This window comes from Megalobrama amblycephala, linkage group LG19 (assembly GCF_018812025.1).
Source record: "Megalobrama amblycephala isolate DHTTF-2021 linkage group LG19, ASM1881202v1, whole genome shotgun sequence".
In the NCBI taxonomy this organism is placed as follows: domain Eukaryota; kingdom Metazoa; phylum Chordata; class Actinopteri; order Cypriniformes; family Xenocyprididae; genus Megalobrama; species Megalobrama amblycephala.
The window spans coordinates 841,945-860,930 of record NC_063062.1 but is presented as its reverse complement, the minus strand read 5'-3'; the positions used below and the strand labels follow the sequence as shown (position 1 = coordinate 860,930).

At 39.3% G+C, this 18,986-nt stretch overlaps 1 protein-coding gene and 1 non-coding gene across 2 annotated transcripts; one reads left to right on the top strand and one right to left on the bottom strand.

Annotated features, from left to right (window-relative positions):
- Window positions 1-3,923: 3,923 nt before the first annotated feature.
- Window positions 3,924-3,998, top strand: trnaa-agc. Its single transcript has one exon. It is a non-coding gene; the product is annotated as a tRNA-Ala (tRNA).
- A 4,335-nt stretch (window positions 3,999-8,333) lies between these two features.
- On the bottom strand, window positions 8,334-13,841 carry LOC125253680. The gene is made up of 2 exons (XM_048167678.1): window positions 8,900-13,841; window positions 8,334-8,426 (listed from the first exon to the last, which is right to left on the bottom strand). The coding sequence occupies exon 1, from the start codon at window positions 13,839-13,841 to the stop codon at window positions 12,270-12,272; it is 1,572 nt and encodes a 523-aa protein (XP_048023635.1). The 3' UTR covers window positions 8,334-8,426; window positions 8,900-12,269.
- Window positions 13,842-18,986: the final 5,145 nt, after the last annotated feature.

The window sequence follows — 18,986 nt, the reverse complement described above, 5'->3', positions numbered from 1 at the left end:
CAATACTGTCAATGACGTCCATTCATACGATCTTCCGTGCCGCTTATCCCATATGGGACGCGGAGTGATAACGAACCTACAACAGTAAATTATATCGGAGTAAAAAGAGGTTAGGGGAACGTTCCGGGAATGTTCTGGGAAGGTTAGGGGAACGTTCTCCAAACCAGCAGGGAACGTTCTGTTTACGTAAAGAAAACTTTCCTGGCTAACCAACAGAGAACATTAGGATGCCCTAATGCAACAGTAACTAAGGAGGGCGGGGCTTAGCGAAGGGTCCATCGTTGTTTGGTGTTCTGTGCTGTGTTGTTCCGTCCTGTTCCTGCCCGGAGTTCTAGTTGTGTCTTCACCCGTTCCAGTTTGGTGTTCATCGTGTTCTCGTTCTATGTCTGGACCTTGGATTACTTCACACCAGCACCTTTCATCACAGCCACGCATCACCAGCCGGCCATCTCAATCCCTGCGTCACCAGAGGCCCGCCTATTCAGTGACTGTGTTCATTTCTCTCTTCATTGTAAATAAACCAGTTAACTCGCATTTGCTTCCTGTGATCAATCATGACACATTGTTGTCATGATAAATAACACAATTACTGTACTTGCATTATTGTTAAGGGTATGTTTAGGGTTGGGGAAAGTGTAGATGTTAATAAAGCCATAGACCACGTTAATATCACGCTGGAAGCACAATCTGATAGGTAATGTTAGCATTTTTCAGATTTTGCTAACGTTACCCACTGTTTCAATGGGAGGTAGTAAAATCTGACAGGGTAGCACAAATTGTCAGAACACCGGCACTTCTCCCCTTGGGTTTTAGGTTTCGAGAAGGGAGAAAAAATTCCACCACCCCGTCTAAACCGTTAGGATACTGGGTATCAGATTAACACAATCCATAAGCACAATGCTTCGGCATGTTCCCTCGCTCGAAAGCTTGACAGACCTCCCGCGCTTAGTAACGGTTGCTAAACCACGATTGGCCTGTGGCGGTTTTCGGGCGTGGCTTAGCGAAGGGTCCATTACAAGACAAAAAAAATGGAAAATCGGTTAGATTTCATTTATTCAAATGATTATTTCTGAAGTCATAATTTAGCAAAAGTAAAATTGAAAAGGGGGGGGGGGGGGGCAAATATCCATTGATGATGTAACCGAAAAACAGAAAATTAACGTCTGGTTTAAATTTTTCATTTTTGCATTTGCATTGTATAGAGAATACGAATCTGACGTCACGCCGCATTGAGTTCTGGGTAACTTCTTTGTTTATCTGCCATCTTGACAGGATCGCGCAGCCTTTCCGTTATTGAGTTTAGTGCAGTAATTTGTTTTCTGTCATGATTGTGAAAAATGTCACTCTTGTATGTCATTAATGCTGCATCGATAATTGTGATAGTAACTCAGATCATCGTTCTGAGAGAAAACAAGACAGTGAAAAACGTTTTTTCACCTTTTCTACGTGTAAAAACAGCAAGGGAAAGCAGGTCGAGGAGATGACGAGAAGACGCCGGATGGCAAATCTATTATTAATGGCACTGATTAAACCCACTGCTTATCACTCAATAAAAGAATGACATTGCTAAGTGTTTTTGAACATTTTGATTTCGTTTGGTTTAAAAAAACATTACAAGTCTGACTCTCACTCCGCTCGTGAATTAGCAGAACTTGACGGGGACATTCAAATGCTTAACAAGAAAAACACTTCATGTGACAAACAAACAATTCTGTACATATTTATTAAAGCATACTGTGTGGAGATACGCAAATGAGCCCAAAATATGAACGCAACACGTTTATATCTTAAACGGTTTCCATGTCCTCTCAAGAAAACGCTTAATGCACTTAGACTGATATTAATTAGACTGATACCAAATTCTATTTACAAATAAAGCACATGCAGAAAAACGGATGAAAATATAAACTTTCAGTATCACTTAAAATGCAAGCATTTTATACATTTTCTTCATAACGGTTTTATAAAGGTAGGAAATTGCTTAGTGTGGTTGTCATTTGTTAAAATAAATATAAAAATACAGTGTGTTCGTGTCCGTCTGTCCGCTTGATTTGACCCATAATCTCTGATTCTCCTCATCTGTGATCGTGGAAAAGGGGAATTGCAATGACAAGTTGTAGGCCAACTCAATATGCTCGTTTAAGCATCATTTAAACGTTTCCAACAAATAAATGAATCGACTTTCTCAGTGTGTTGATCACATAGATTTATTTGGATATTCATACGATGGCTGAAGCAGCGGTGAGCGTCCAGCGTGTGACACGGTAAACAGATCAACATTGTAAACGAAATTCTACAAAACTTTAGTGAAAAAAATAAAAATAAATAAAATGATCATGCTATGCGATAAAATAGCTTCTATTCCCTGCAAACGATACCATTAAAAATGTTAACGTTCCACTTAATGGCAGAAACAAAACAAAAGGTAAGCAAGAATCTGTATTAATTTCAGTACGAGTAATAGAGGGCGATCCTGTCAAAATGGCGGCGCCGCCCCGGCATGCAACGAGGCGTGACGTCGGTTCGTATTCTCTATAGTCTGAAAATTGAATTCTGAAGCGTTGACATTTATATGCAGACCCCTGACATTTATATGTGCCTGATTTCGACGCGGGGGAAATACATAAAGCGAATCTGCCTGTGAATATTTTATATAACTACAGTATAGGTAGGTTTAAATCCGAGTAATCACTTATATCAGTGGTTCTCAACCCGCGGCCCGTCATGAATGCGGCCTGCCATATGCTGACCACAATTTAAAAAATAAATTATAGCATTACAATTATTTTTGTTTTTAATTTTAAATTAAAGTGAATTAAACAAATGTAAATGAGCTATAATGCTTTATTTGTCATATAAAATCATTTTGGTGAGCATTTATTATTTTCAGACATCAGGCAATGTGACGCAATCACACAGTTAACACTAGAACCGCCACGGGGTAAATTTGACCCGTGGCTGTTTTTCAAATGTACATAACAGGTTTTCAATAAACATTCAAGTCTTCCACTCATTGACTTTTACTAAAATTGAGTAATTTACAGTCCCTTGGTGTTAAAAATTGTTTACATAAAACCAGATCAAAAAACGGGGCATTTATACCTATAAGCGCCGCGCGGGTCAAATTTACCCTCTATATAACGCCTGTATTTTCGCGCTGTCATTTTCACGTCCCCTTATGTTTAAACATTGTACATTGCTAGGCAACTCCTTTCACTCACTGAATTAGCGGTCATTGGTTTCATAAATAAAGTCACAATGGAGTAAAAGTCGGCGATTTATGGATGCCGAAGAGGTAGAAGCCCTAAATGCCGTGAATGAATGAGAGTCTGACGAAATCAGTGACGCGTCCTGGGTCGGCTCAGCATCTGACGGCTCATCTGACAGCGATCCAGAGCCCCTGAGAAAAATTAGACTTGAGTCTGTTCTTCAGGACAGGATTGCTAATAGTTACAGAGAGACAGCATCAATAAACTTTGGATATAAATAATTAAGGTGAAGCTGCGCGCTTGAATTTGTCATCGCATCATACGTCCTATGCACTGCAGTGTGGTGAATTATTACTGTTCATTATTGTCTATAGGCTATTTTAGTAATATAAATAACATGGGTTATCTTAATATATGATTAATTATAATATTACACCACCCAAATATGTATTTACTTCCTTCTAATTATCGTTGTCAGTGCAGACTTATTTAGCTTGACCGTTATGAAAAGTGATTAGTGTAGCCTGCATAAAAAAAGCTTTGAACATAAAACAACAGGACAAAAATATAGTTGATGACTAAACACAATCATTTCATGACTCTAGACACTTCTTTGTGAAGACAGTGACATAATACTATTGAAATAATGTTATTTAGCTATATAAAAATGGGTCTAATGTGCGTGGGTAAAATTTACCCGCATGGTGGTTTTAGGCTTTACTGTAGCTCAGTGGTTAGAGCATGGCACTAGCAATGCCAAGGTCATGGGTTCGAATCCCAGGGATTGCACATATCAGATACAAATGTATAGTATAATGCAATCTAAGTCACTTTGGATAAAAGTGTCTGCCAAATGCATAAATGTAAATGTAAAATGTAGGTATACAGCGACCCCCGGCGGTTCTAGTGTTAAGGAAACGATCACTGACAAGCGCGCGCTTTGGAAGAATTCAAACAGTAGCCATTATTTTTGTAAATTTAGGGCTCAAAATGGTCAAATTTGTTATTAGAGAAGAAAAACTAAATGTGGAACATACAATGAAGGAACACATGCAGACAAGAACAGTCGTAGCATCAGCAGTAAAGGTAAGAAGAATGGAAGAATCAGTTTGCTGTTAATGAGCGAGATGGCCAGCCTTCCTGTTTGCTCTGTAGTAAAGTACTAACTTGACAAGCAAAACCAACAATTTCAAAAGACTGAGCTGTGAATTCATGTGTTTATTTGATGTATTTTAAATCAGTAATAAATAATAAATGGAATGAGCCCAACTCTGCGCGCGCTCGCTGATCCGATGCTGCGCGAGGGATTGAGACATGACAGAATGCTTGATATTGTCAGAGATTGAAATTACAATGCGCTCAATGTTGTTTGTAAAAAGAGCTGAGTAAAAATTTGTTTATTAAGGCGTTTGGTTTGTGTGATTGTTTGGTGACTATTGCGATGCTGTTGAAGAGAGTCATACAGTCATACAGAATTAAATAGCAACTTAAAGTGATTGTATATACAGTTTGTGTATGTTCATTGAGCATTACTATCTGATTATTATTGTAAAGCTAATGATAGTAAGTTAGTTTTTATTTGTTATTTATTGTGTGTAACATCTAGGTATAATAATAGTATTATCTTCTAATACCATAACATTAAGTCTGATTGGTTTGCATTGGTGATGATGTCATATGTAAATTATATGCAGCCCGTGAGACTTGCACTTGGACCATTGTGCGGCCCACTGGGAAAAAAGGTTGAGAACCACTTACTTATATCAATGTTATATTGTCCAGCCCTAAAACATATATAGTTTTATAGTATAGTTTTTGTCAGTGTTTATTTAAAAACACCCAATTATGCAGATTATAAGATGGTAAATATTTAATTGATGAGTTGTCAACATAATATATAACAATACAATATATACAGTAATCCAACAATTTGACACAAAACGATAACTGCAAATCCATTTTTCTGTGCTGGAGTCCACTTGTTTCTGTGAATTGCAGTGATCCATTTGCTGCTTTTTTTCTGTAGCTTTCTGCAGTTTTTAAATATATACCTCAGGTTTTGTGTCAAAGCTATTTGTACAGTCAATCACAAAGCTCTTTCCCGTTTTGGAAGTATTTTGTGTTTTTCGCGACATTCACGCTGAAAACCAATGCTGCCGCTTAGTCTTTTGCCACTCAGTGGGCGTGACCGCAGTCGTAACGGTTGACGGTGACGTCACGTGCATACCCTCTATTCAGGGGCTACGCACTTCGGAGTGCATGAAAGGGGTGGGGCTTTGGAGTAGAGGGTTGCCAGGTCTGCGCATCAAAACTATCCCAAATGTACAGCAAAAACTGCAGTGTTAAATTAACTCTCCTGGGAGTACATGTGAGACCATACTCAAGAGTGTTAAAGTGTTAATATAAAGAGTGTTAAAAGAACACTGAAGCAGTGTTAAAGTTAATAAGATAATTAAGTGACTAATTGAGTGATGATTGAGCATTAGTGAAGACACCTGATGATAACAAGCAGAATCACCAAAGGAGAAAATCACAATTTTTAAGCCACCATCGTGGAGATGAGTGTTTGTTTTAGTTGAGCTCTTGACCCTTGACTTTTTAAAATAAAATTTTGTTTGGGCTGTTTTAACTGAGTTATAACATCCAAACAAACAAATGGAAAAAATGATCAGGTGATGTTGGTTATGTTTTCATATGATCATTATTTGATCTGAATCACTGAACTCATTTAGAGCCCAATCTCTGAGTTAGGTTTACATTATTGATTACAGCAGCACTGATTCTACAGCACAAGATCAGCTTTATCAATATGATCTGAAGGATTTCACAAACAGTAGTTCTGATCAAAAAAAAAAAAAAAAATCTTTCTCTTAGGTACACACAGACATCAAGAATCAGCCTGTGAATCTCAACGACTGTGACAAGCAACATATTCTGATCAACAGATCAACTCTGAACATTAGAAAACAAGCTACTAAAAAGTCGCATAAACAGAACAAAATAAAATATGAGAATAAAGGAAATTACTAAGACAATTCAGCTGTAAGACTAATGCCGGACTGTCTGGACCAAGAAAGGGCTACACTTTGAGAAAACAAAGGAAATTAACATCTGAACTCTCTCTTGCAAAATTAGCATCCCCATTTGAGACGCAATCACGCAATCATCACAAGTCGATCACACCTCAGCAATGCCTTAATCTACATTTCCTTTCCTTCACCCCCTCTTCTCCCTACATGCGGAGATGACCTGAAATTCACCCAAAATCTATATGGTTTAATGTGAACAGTTATCATACAACTTTATACATGTTTGGTGTCATTTGAAATGTCTCAGTGCGACTGGTACAAAGGTCTCATTCCCATAGAAGTAAACCAGAAGGTAATAAAGGTTTAAAGATTTTAGGGATATTTCGCTCTCTGTAATGGGTGTGTCCACCTCCACAGGGTCTTTCATGCAAATGGCCTTCTGTCCCCAAAAAGGTGTAAACTACTCAGTCTGGGACCCTGATTAATGCAAATTCCAATTGTGAATTCATGTTTCCATTTGAAAGAAGTTTCTGTCTTGGCCTGAGTATTTAAAGAGATGTTGCAGGAGGCTCAGGGCGCGATCCTGTAATCAGATCAGATCAGCCCACATTGCTGAGTGTCCAGGACACTTAGCAATGTGTATTTTTATAATGTCAGGTATGCATCTTTTACTCTGTTTCTGAGCATTTGATGTTTTGTATTGATCATCTTTAAATTGATTATGTAATTGGCATGATACATTTACCTGACTAATAAATTGTTACATTTGGCTTTATTCTGACTTACTCTGAAATTATTGACTTCAGTAGATTACGATGTATCCGTTGTTACCGCAAATCTACGACCAGGGTTAAGTACATACTAGATCTCGGATTGTATGGAGCATGGGGCACATCTGGCGAGATTCTAGATTTCTGACTAACTGCTTGACTTTAACTAAGTTGTTATGCAATCGCATTCACTATATGGGGCTAGACAAGGTGTACTAGTCATAACCTCTGGTCATTGCCTCTGCTTTAATTAAGTTGTTATATAGTTATATTATTAACTATATGGGGCCAGATAAATTACTATCGAGGGGCAACATTACCTCATAGTACTGGTCATAACCCCCGATTATTGTCGGAGCTTTAACTAAGTTGTTATATAGGCGATTGTATGGGGCTACATGGGTACCTTTTAACAATAGCAAGCATTGGCAGCATTGTTAAATTGCTTTAGCCATAACCTCTGGTTATTGATCAGACTGGCGAGTTTGTGATCGTGGGCCCGCATAACAGCTGGTGCGAGGACCCTGTGCGACTCTGAGAACCGAATGAACGAGTACAATAAGAGTAAAGAGTTAAACTGAATAATCAAATGTCTAAATAAATTATTGTATAAATTGTCAATTATCAATTGGTATTCTAACCTAAATTCGAGGTCATAATAAAATGGAGTCAGATAAACGTTTAATTGGAATTAAACTACTTTGCCACGCTGAAAAGACCGAACGTGCATGAAACCTTCCCCGCCCGGTGGGAAACTGCCGTTGGGCTGATTGGGCGGGCCTTACAAAGCTCATAATTTATTCATGCAGCAATGCATGATGGGAGCCATGGATGAATTTTGATTGGTGTGTAACACGGCAACAGTTGTCAGTATGACACTATGTTATATTACTCTGAATAGTTATAGGGCTAGGTTCGACTCTTGGGAGGATAAGAATGAGATTTGGGCCAAATTGTATGAAGCAGCTAACAGCCAGCACATTTATTGTACATGTAACAAAAAAAAATAATAAAAAGAAGAAACAAGTTAATACTTTGCTGTATCTCACAACACTGCTGGAATGGGGAAAAAATACGATATTTAGTCCAGGTTGTGCAAAACGGGTCAGAGAAAGAAAAAGAAAAAGAAAAAAAAAAGAAATTGTCCAAAAGTCCTCCTGGTTCTTTCACAAGTTGGTGTGTAGTGCAAAAAAAAATATGAATGTATGTATAAGGCCTTTTTTTTTCTTACTACCCGGGTAGTGTGTGCAAAGTAACAGCTTAGCTGTGACTGAAAGAATCCAGCGATGCAAACAGGTTCGAGTTGAACGTCAGCAATAAGGCCTTCACAGAATCACAGGGTCTGGCTCGCCGTAGATCACATAAACTCACAGTTGATCAGGTCACAGGATGGAATCAGGCAATAAAAAAAAAACAGTCTACACAAAACAACACAATTCAGAGTTAACATCTCTAAAGATTCACATTAGCTTGTCACAAACTCCATATGAGTAAATAAATCATCAAAAGCATTACTCACAGGCTTCACTCACACGTGTTAGCTTAGCAATTTAACATCAATACACGTGAGCATAATAAACGCACGGATAAATCTGTTTAACACACAGGTTGATCATCTGCATCTCAAAATACTCACTTTTCACATCTAAATCATCTTTTTCCTCCATATACACAGGGAACATCATAAAATACATTTAACAAGAATAAAATTTATCTGTTTCCCTAATATCCGTTTGCAAAAAGTGTATTGAAACACAAAAAAACATTTTCAATAAACTTCTTTTAACTCTGACTGTTTTTTTTCCCGTACACTAATATATATACAATCCTTTCTAATCATTAAATCAGTTTAAAACATCGACTTAATATTTCTGTTAACATAGAAACTCACCAGAGTTTGCAGAAATAACTTCTCAATCGACATCAATGTGAATTCGAATCCGTTTTGAAACTCGTGAACATACTGTAACAATTTATATGAAAAGTATACAATTTTAAAACATCAGAAAGTACTTTTAATGAAGATATAATATTTCATATGCAGCGCTTGATCACCTCGTGCATACCAGCTACGATCAGTCTTCTTCTCTAAATCTTTACACCTCTATTAACCAGATCATGCAGTGACCCCTACAGGAAAACTACAGTACTGCATTGAACTTATATAACACTGTAAAACTTTAGGGGGTTACATCCTCCCCTCCTGAACCTGCATGAGTCTCTGCATGTAATGAATTTATAAGAGTTCAGAAGTATCAGGTGCTAGTACTCTAACTTGAGGGAAAGTATCAGGTTCAAGGGCTCGTGTGAAAGCTAGGTTTAGACCTTCTAATAAGGAATGCATGACTAATGCCAAAGGGTTTCCTAATGACTTATAGTTCAGTCTATCAGGTTGTTCCCTATGTCGTGTAGAACGTCTGAGCTCTGGAATCTCTTGAGCAGGTATGTCTTTATTTTCTAGATCATGCTCCACAGTCACAGTTTCACTGTTTTTGTTTTCTTCTTCTTCTTCTTCATTATTCTCTCTTTGCTCAACAGGTTCAGCATCATTAACAATCAACTTCTGATTGGACTCATCCTCATTTTCATCAGTGGATTTAGAATTCAGACCTTTGACAGGTTTCATCTTTTCCAGGGACTTCCCAGGTAAGTTATCCTCCGTCAGGGTTTCTTCAGGTAAGTGATTACTCTCCAGGGTTTCTCCAGGTAAGTGCAGACCTTTGTTAGTTCCTGAAGGTTCAAACGGCCTTGCATTAGGATTCAATGTAGTTCCAATTGTATCCTCAGTCATGGCTTTATTGTAAGGCACTTCTTTAATGATGGTTATGGTAGGATGTGATGTCTCTCGTGTGGTTTGAAGGAAATAATAATCCATCTCTGCATCATGGTCTTGGACTGGTTCTTGGACGACTTCATCTGGGTAACTTAATTCATTCGCTAACAATGTGTCTGTAGGACAAGAATTCTTCTGCTTCCTCTCCTCTCTGTCACTTTCATCCGTGGGATTGGTGGGAGTCAAGAACCCACAAGGCAAAAGCAAATCTCGATGGAGTGTTTTTTCTGGACCATTCGTCGTAAGAGGCTTCACTACATAAACAGGAGATTCATTTATCTGTTTGACCACTTGATAAATTATTTTGCTCCATCGTTCAGCAATCTTATGTTTGCCTCTTATTACTACATTTTTGACAAGGACACGGTCCCCAACATGCAAGGTGGACTCTCTCACCCTCAAATCGTACCTTTGTTTGTTACGAAGAGCCATCTTCTCGCTGTGCTCAACAGCAATCCGGTAACTCTCTTGTAAACTCTCTTGCAGCTTTTTGACATACTCTGTGTGAGTGACTTTCTTCCCCCCTTCTGGTGTGATACCAAAAGCCACGTCAATGGGAAGGCTGGGCTGTCTCCCAGACATTAACTGATAAGGAGAGAAACCAGTTGTATCATTTTTGGTACAGTTATAGGCATGCACCAACAGTTGAACATGGTCACGCCATCTCACTTTGTCTTCTTCTTCAAGAGTACCAAGCATTTGAAGAAGTGTGCGGTTAAACCTTTCTACGGGATTCCCACGTGGGTGGTAGGGTGTCGTCCGAGTCTTTTTTTATCCCTAGCAAGAGACAAAGATCCTTAATTACAGCAGACTCAAAGTCACGACCTTGGTCGCTGTGCAAACGTTCTGGAATCCCGTAATGCACAAAGAAGTGATTCCACAGAGTTTTGGCAACAGTTTTTGCTTTCTGATCAACCGTAGGGACTGCCACCGCGTATTTAGTAAAATGGTCCGTGATAACTAGGATGTTCTTCGTACCACGGCCATCAGGTTCTAGAGAGATAGTCCATACAGACAAGTTCTAGTGGCCTGCTGGTTTGTATATTAACTAAGGGGAATGCTCTTTCGGCCTTGGCCTTCCTCCTGATGCACCTCTCGCAAGTATTGACTTTGCGTTCAACATCTAAGAACATCCTCGGCCAGTAAAAGCGTGTGCGGACCAGGTCTAAAGTCCGTTCTCCTCCCATATGACCAATTGAGTCATGCAGGGCTTCAAGTGCAATCTCCCTGAACTTCTGAGGAAGAACGAGTTGATAGGACAAATTCCCTCTGTTCATACGTTTTCTGTGTAGTACTCCGTCAATGAATATGAATTGATCCATCACTCTGAGCATCAGCTGAACTTCTCGGGTTTCATGACGTCTGACACGATAAGAGAGTCGTTTACCGCTATGCAAGAGCTCAATCACTCTACTTATTGTGGGGTCCCTAGACTGTTCTGCAATCCACTCTTGTGGTGACATTCTGGGGAGAGTGCTTAACCCAGGAAGCAAATCTGCCTGCAAGAACTCTGCTGGAATGGCATCAGCATACATGGCCAAACATTCCAAAGCAGCAGGTAAAGAATTTTCCTCTTCTTCCACCTCAGACAAATGGTGTTTCTGGCAAATGGCTTTCACTGCCTCATTTGTGAATGAAGTTCCATTTCCCTCTTTCATGAACTGAGAAATGAATTGATGGATACGGTCATCCTCAGTTTTAGAACTGAAATCAGTGTCTGGCTGAGAGTGTGGTCGCCGGGACAGACCATCGGCATCTTGATTTTTCTTTCCTGCTCGGTACTGAAGGCTGAAATTGAAGTTGGACAAGGAAGCAAGCCAGCGGTGCCCAGCAGCGTCGAGCTTGGCCGATGTCAATATATATGTTAACGGATTATTGTCTGTCATTACGACAAACTCTACCCCATAAAGATAATCATAGAATTTGTCTGTTATTGCCCACTTCAAGGCTAAAAATTCTAGCTTGTGGGTGGGGTAACATTTCTCACAATTGGATAGCCCTCTGCTGGCGAATGCAATAACCCTGAGGTGGCCATCTTGCTCCTGGTATAAGGCAGCACCCAAGCCATGCAGGCTGGCATCTGTATGGAGGATATACGGCAACTTTGGGTTTGCAAACCCCAACACTGGGGCAGTGGTGAGCTTTGAAATTAATGTCTGAAAGGAAACATCACACTCGGTTGTCCATCTACTGCCAAAAGGCTTCCTAAAGTCAGCGTTGGAGAGAGGTTTGGACCCCTTTTTCTTTCGGGGAGGACAGTAACCAGCTGTCAAGTGCATTTAAGGGCTTTGCGATCTTCGAGTAGTCCCTGACAAACCTCCGATAGTATCCAGTAAACCCAAGGAAAGACTTTAGCTCACTGATGTTAGTGGGTTTCGGCCAGGTAGTAAGTGCTGAGATTTTATCGGGGTCAGTCTCCACACCGTTTTCAGAAACAATGTGTCCAAGGTACTTTACGGACTTCATGAAGAACCGACATTTGTCTGGGGACAGCTTTAGACCAAACTCTTTTAATTTGTTCAAGACCTTCATGAGTTGTTCCTCGTGTTCCTCTAGACTGCTTGAAAAAAACGATTAAATCATCAAGAAACACAAGAACTTCTTTCAGATGGAGGCTGTCCACACATTTCTCCATAACACGCTGAAAGGTGCTGGGAGCATTCGTCACCCCCTGTGGCATCCGGTTAAACTCCCAGAATCCCATGGGTGTCACAAACGCTGTCTTATATTTATCCTCCTCTTCAACCTCAACTTGATAGTACCCCGATTTCAAGTCCATAACAGAAAACCATCTGGATCCTGTTAAGGCGGAGAATGTCTCTTTAATATTTGGCAGTGCATACGCATCCTTTATTGTTTGATTATTTAACTTTCTATAGTCCACGCAGAGCCGAATGGAACCATTTTTCTTCTTCACGACGACTATGGGTGAAGCGAATGGACTTTCAGACTCACGGATGATGTTTGCGTCCTGGAGTTCCTGAAGGTGAAGTCTAACAGCCTCATAATCAGAAGGATGGATGGGCCTTACTCTCTGCTTGAAAGGGGTTGGGTCAGACAGGCAGATTCTGTGCTTAACTGCCATGGTGTGTCCATAATCAAGATCATTCATAGCAAAAACCTCAGAAATGGAATTGAGCTTTTCTGCAATTCTGTTCCTCCATTCTTCAGAGAGAGGCGAGTTGGTGAAATCGAAAGTGATCTTGTTATCAGGGCTGGTAGAACACATGGCATTGCAGCTAACTACAGTGGAGGCAGGTGGAACATCTGGCTCTTTCTGACCAACAGAGGTGTCCTTCAGTGAAGACAAAGCAGATGGAACATAAAGCTCGGCTAAGCGACATTTTCTCGGAAGGGTGATTTCATGAGCGGTTTCATTCTGAAGAAGGATAGGAACTTTGAATGATGATCTTCTGGGACTTGTGAGGACATAATTGCAAAGAAGCAAACCACCTGGAAGACTGGAGTGAGCACACGGCTCTACCACAAGGGGAGAATTTCCGGCTGTAGACACGCCTCTAACATATCCATCCAGGACTACCTTTTGACCAGCAGGTATTCTGGCGTTCTGTTTCCCTTTAAATCTGACTTGGCCAACTTTGCCATTTTGTCGATCAATTGTGTATCTGCGCAACAGGTTCTGGACTAAAGGGGAGTATGGATGTCGCCTGTTGAAAACAGCATGGCCTTCACTGCTTGTGACACAGGACTTGAACAAAGCATCTAGAGTGTTAGTGCCAATAAGTACTGGGATTTCAAGATTGAATTTGTAGTCAGGAGTGACGAGTGCTAGCGTGGTGACAGTTTCAGCTTTTCCAGTGATATCTTCAGGGAAATGCATGCTCACTTCAATGTAGCCCAAATAGGGCACAGTTTGCCCTCCAGCTCCTTCGACCTCAATGAGATTATCTAGAGAGAGGATTGGATGGGACGACAAGTGAGTGTCATAGAATGACTTGGAGACAGTTGTCACCTGTGACCCTGAATTGAGAAGAGACATACAGGGTTTCCCTTAAATGACAATTTCAGCAGTGCATCTGGGACCTATAATGCTAGGACTTAACTCAATGTCATTGGCTGAAACACTGGAATGGGCTTGACTCTCTATTCTATCTCCATTCAATCCATTGGGACGTTTCTTTCTGCAAAGAGCCCCAGTATGTCCCATTACTGAAACCCGAACCGGTTTAACGGCATTCCGTTCCTCCTTGTCCAGTCATCCTGTTTGACTTTAAGCTCTTTGTACTTCTGGTCTACTAGGGCTTTGTTAATGGAGCCTTCGCATAGTCTGGCTACATGGCCATCTTCTCCACATCTAAAGCAGAACCATGGCTTTGGAGGTTTACTTGTTACTTGCTGCACATTTATTTCTGCTTTAGCTGGCATGACTTTTGAGCTTTCCACTAACTTGGGCTCATGTCCTTTCTTTTTAGACTTGGAGGAGTTTAACTGCATTTGCAGATCGGCCACTTGCTTCATCAATGCCTCAGTCTCAGACAGGCAAGCTTGCAACACACCAGGGTCGCCATAAGCAGAGACATCAGTAGCAAGCTGTGTGTGACTTGTAACCTTATGCTTTGAACTGCCTATGTGTCGCTGCATCCTATCAAGTTTTGCAGCTCTTCTGTCCTCTTCAGTTCTGAGAAGTAACAACAGCTCAGCAAAGTCAGGTGGTGTCTTTGTTTTAGACTCAAGCTGAAGGGTAAGTATCAGGGAATGATCCCAGCACCCACGCTGGAACGGTTTCAGTAAGTGGCGATTTGCAGAGGACTGCTTTACTCCATTCCGCCTGACAGCAGTGCTAAGGATGGTCTGCAATCTCTGTAGGTAGTCAGAAGCTTTCTCGCCCGTGTCCTGGTGAGTATTTAAGAACCTGGCAAAGATCTCATCGCCATCCTCCACCAGCCCATAAGCAGAATCAAGAAGTTTCACATAATCTTGTGGAGGGGCAGCGGAACCAAGTTGCTTGACCACATCTGAGGTTGGTGGTAAGAGACTTTCAAGGATCCTCCTCCGCTGAACATCTGGAGGGAGAGAATCTTGAAGCAAAAGGTCAACATGGAGGCACCATGTATCAAAATCGGCTTCACCTGGGGGTTTTGGAACTCAGCCAGAGAAGGAACGCAGCCATTTTGAATGTGCCTCCACTGCAGAAGCGTCATTTTTAATGACATGTTCAACAACTATGCGTTGCACCTCAGGTGGGTTTAATTCATCAGGAGTAAGTGCATCCAGTGCAGACTTTGGAGTCTTTTTCCTCACTACTGGATCAGATTTCATTTTTGATCTTTTAGACTGCGATTTCTTTTTATATCTTTGCAGGATGGAAGTGCTGTGGTCAGAAGATGTCATCATCGCAACTGTTCTCACTTGAATCCAGAGAAGAATGTTCAGCTTGGGCATGGGACTGTTTAGTGAGTGGGGCTAACACTTTGACACTATCTACATGCCAGGTAACTGTGGGGTTTCGCACATTTTTTTATCTCTAGGGGGAAATCAGGCTCCATGAGTGCAACAGGAGTTTGTGTATCAAACTCTACTACTACAGTAGACTGCCCTGACTGTATAGTACTGGGGGCTACTCTCACTACTTTCACCACAACTCCATATTTTGTAAGGGTGTCAGCAATTTCATCATCAGCATCTGTATCAGTAATGCCTAACACACACACAGCACATTTTGCTTTGACATTGTAGCGTCTCTCAATATCTGAAACACTCATTTTGCTTAATCACTTCGCAAAACTTTTACAGAAAATAATAATAAAAAAAATATCAAAACCAAATAACTTGTGCTCAGGCTGTAGTTATCCTCCTGGCTGTACTCACCACAAAAAGGGGTGTAACACGGCAACAGTTGTCAGTATGACACTATGTTATATTACTCTGAATAGTTATAGGGCTAGGTTCGACTCTTGGGAGGATAAGAATGAGATTTGGGCCAAATTATATGAAGCAGCTAACAGCCAGCACATTTATTGTACATGTAACAAAAAAAATAATAAAAAGAAGAAACAAGTTAATACTTTGCTGTATCTCACAACACTGCTGGAATGGGAAAAAAATACGATATTTAGTCCAAGTTGTGCAAAATGGGTCAGAGAAAGAAAAAGAAAAAGAAAAAAAAAGAAATTGTCCAAAAGTCCTCCTGGTTCTTTCACAAGTTGGTGTGTAGTGCAAAAAAATATGAATGTATGTATAAGGCCTTTTTTTTTCTTACTACCTGGGTAGTGTGTTCAAAGTAACAGCTTAGCTGTGACTGAAAGAATCCAGCGATGCAAACAGGTTCGAGTTGAACGTCAGCAATAAGGCCTTCACAGAATCACAGGGTCTGGCTCGCTGTAGATCACATAAACTCACAGTTGATCAGGTCACAGGATGGAATCAGGCAATAAAAAAAAAAACAGTCTACACAAAACAGCACAATTCAGAGTTAACATCTCTAAAGATTCACATTAGCTTGTCACAAACTCCATATGAGTAAATAAATCATCAGAAGCATTACTCACAGGCTTCACTCACACGTGTTAGCTTAGCAATTTAACTTCAATACACGTGAGCATAATAAACGCACGGATAAATCTGTTTAACACACAGGTTGATCATCTGCATCTCAAAATACTCACTTTTCACATCTAAATCATCTTTTTCCTCCATATACACAGGGAACATCATAAAATACATTTAACAAGAATAATAATATCCGTTTGCAAAGTGTATTGAAACACAAAAAAACATTTTCAATAAACTTCTTTTAACTCTGACTGTTTTTTTCCCGTACACTAATATATATACAATCCTTTCTGATCATTAAATCAGTTTAAAACATCGACTTAATATTTCTGTTAACATAGAAACTCACCAGTTTGCAGAAATAACTTCTCAATCGACATCAATGTGAATTCGAATCCGTTTTGAAACTCATGAACATACTGTAACAATTTATATGAAAAGTTTACAATTTTAAAACATCAGAAAGTACTTTTAATGAAGATATAATATTTCAAATGCAGCGCTTGATCACCTCGTGCGTACCAGCTACGATCAGTCTTCTTCTCTAAATCTTTACACCTCTATTAACCAGATCATGCAGTGACCCCTACAGGAAAACTACAGTACTGCATTGAACTTATATAACACTGTAAAACTTTAGGGGGTTACAGGTGGCTCCCAGAATGCACTGCAACATGCTTTGTGATGGTCACCACTGTTGAGATTCACAGGCTGATTCTTGATGTCTGTGTGTGCCTAAGAGAAAGATTTTTTTTTTTGATCAGAACTACTGTTTGTAAAATCCTTCAGATCATATTGATAAAGCTGATCTTGTGCTGTAGAATCAGTGCTGCTGTAATCAATAATGTAAACCTAACTCAGAGATTGGGCTCTAAATGAGTTCAGTGATTCAGATCAAATAATGATTATGTGAAAACATAACCAACACCACCTGATCATTTTTTCCATTTGTTTGTCTGGATGTTATAACTCAGTTAAAACAGCCCAAACAAAATGTTATTTTAAAAAGTCAAGGGACAAGAGCCCAACTAAAACAAACACTCATCTCCACGATGGTGGCTTAAAAATTGTGATTTTCTCCTTTGGTGATTCTGCTTGTTATCATCAGGTGTCTTCAATAAATGCTCAATCATCACTCAATTAGTCACTTAATTATCTCATTAACTTTAACACTGCTTCAGTGTTCTTTTAACACTCTTATTTTAACACTTTAACACTCTTGAGTATGGTCTCACATGTACTCCCAGGAGAGTTAATTTAACACTGCAGTTTTTGCTGTGTAGCATAATCACAGCACAAGTGTAAAAGCATCCCAATCCCAGACGTGGCAACAGTGAGCCGAGCGTCCTTACATGGCGTGGCTGTGTGTGCATTTTAGAGTTTTATGACTTTGTTTTTTATGTTAAATGTGTCAGTTGTTTTAGCTAAAAGAAACTTGCACTGACATATCAAATATACCTGCTGAGCATGACTAATTGTAACAGGCAAGAATTTTAAAGCTATGATGACCAAGACAAAATTTGAATGGATCATAAATCTGTTTTGTATGTTCAAATATTTTATGGTTTGATTTGAGAGTTAATTTCTTTTATTCTTCCCCCTTTTTGAAAATATCGGTTACATCATGTCAACTGTCATGAGTCATGTTACATGAGTCAGCGCTGCAAACCTGTTGGTAGATATGCAGTGGACAGTGGAAATGCACTAGTGCTTTGTGTTTTTCTGATGTTAAACCTAAGTTCTGTTGTAAATAGTTGTAAAGGTACTTTATGTAATGTAGCTATGTATTTTAATGTAAAAACATTTAATTTACATGATAAAAAAATGGTTGTATACGTTTAATGTTTCATGTAAATTATACGTTGCATAAAAGAACAATTCTCTTGTATTGTAAAAAAAAAAAAAAAAAAAAAAAATTAACAGAAATTACTCCAGTGATTAGGTTCGTTATAGGAGAGTAAGTGATCAAGGCACACAAGGACACAGACAATAACTGAAATTGACTCAATGTATTTTGTTTGTGCAAAAATAATAATGGAAGCAGATGTAACATGATCACAACAACTATTAGATACAAATAAATAAAACCAAATTAAATAATTGTTCTTTTCAATCCCCTGTTGTTCTTTGTGATATCTTAGAGCTCTGTTCAGTATTTAAATAGCTTTTCTCCTATTTGCTTCTAGTTATTCAATTTATGTTTCAGTTGTTTAGTCTCTGTTTTGGTTTATAGATATTCAGTTTCACCAACATTTAGTTTAATAAGAGCTTTTCTTATCTTTGGGTTTTTAGTTTTTTTGTTCAACACTTTTATATTTCACTCACAGAAAAGATTAACCAAAATTAAAACACTTCAAATGAGAAAAAGAAAAGTACAATATCACAATAGTTCAATTCGAAACAATTTGAAAACAATTCAAACTCTTCAAACAATATAACAGTCAAAAACTTCTCAGTCTGTGTATAAATGAATGTTCCTTTGTCATCCAAAGTGGAAAAATATGTTAGTGTGTGCAAAAGTCTTTTTGGTGTAGATGAAAGCTGTTCAACAGTCAATAGTGCGAAGTAATCGTTGAAGGAAAAGTCAGATCCTACCGATCAGTATATACTCAATGAAATGGATTCCACCTGA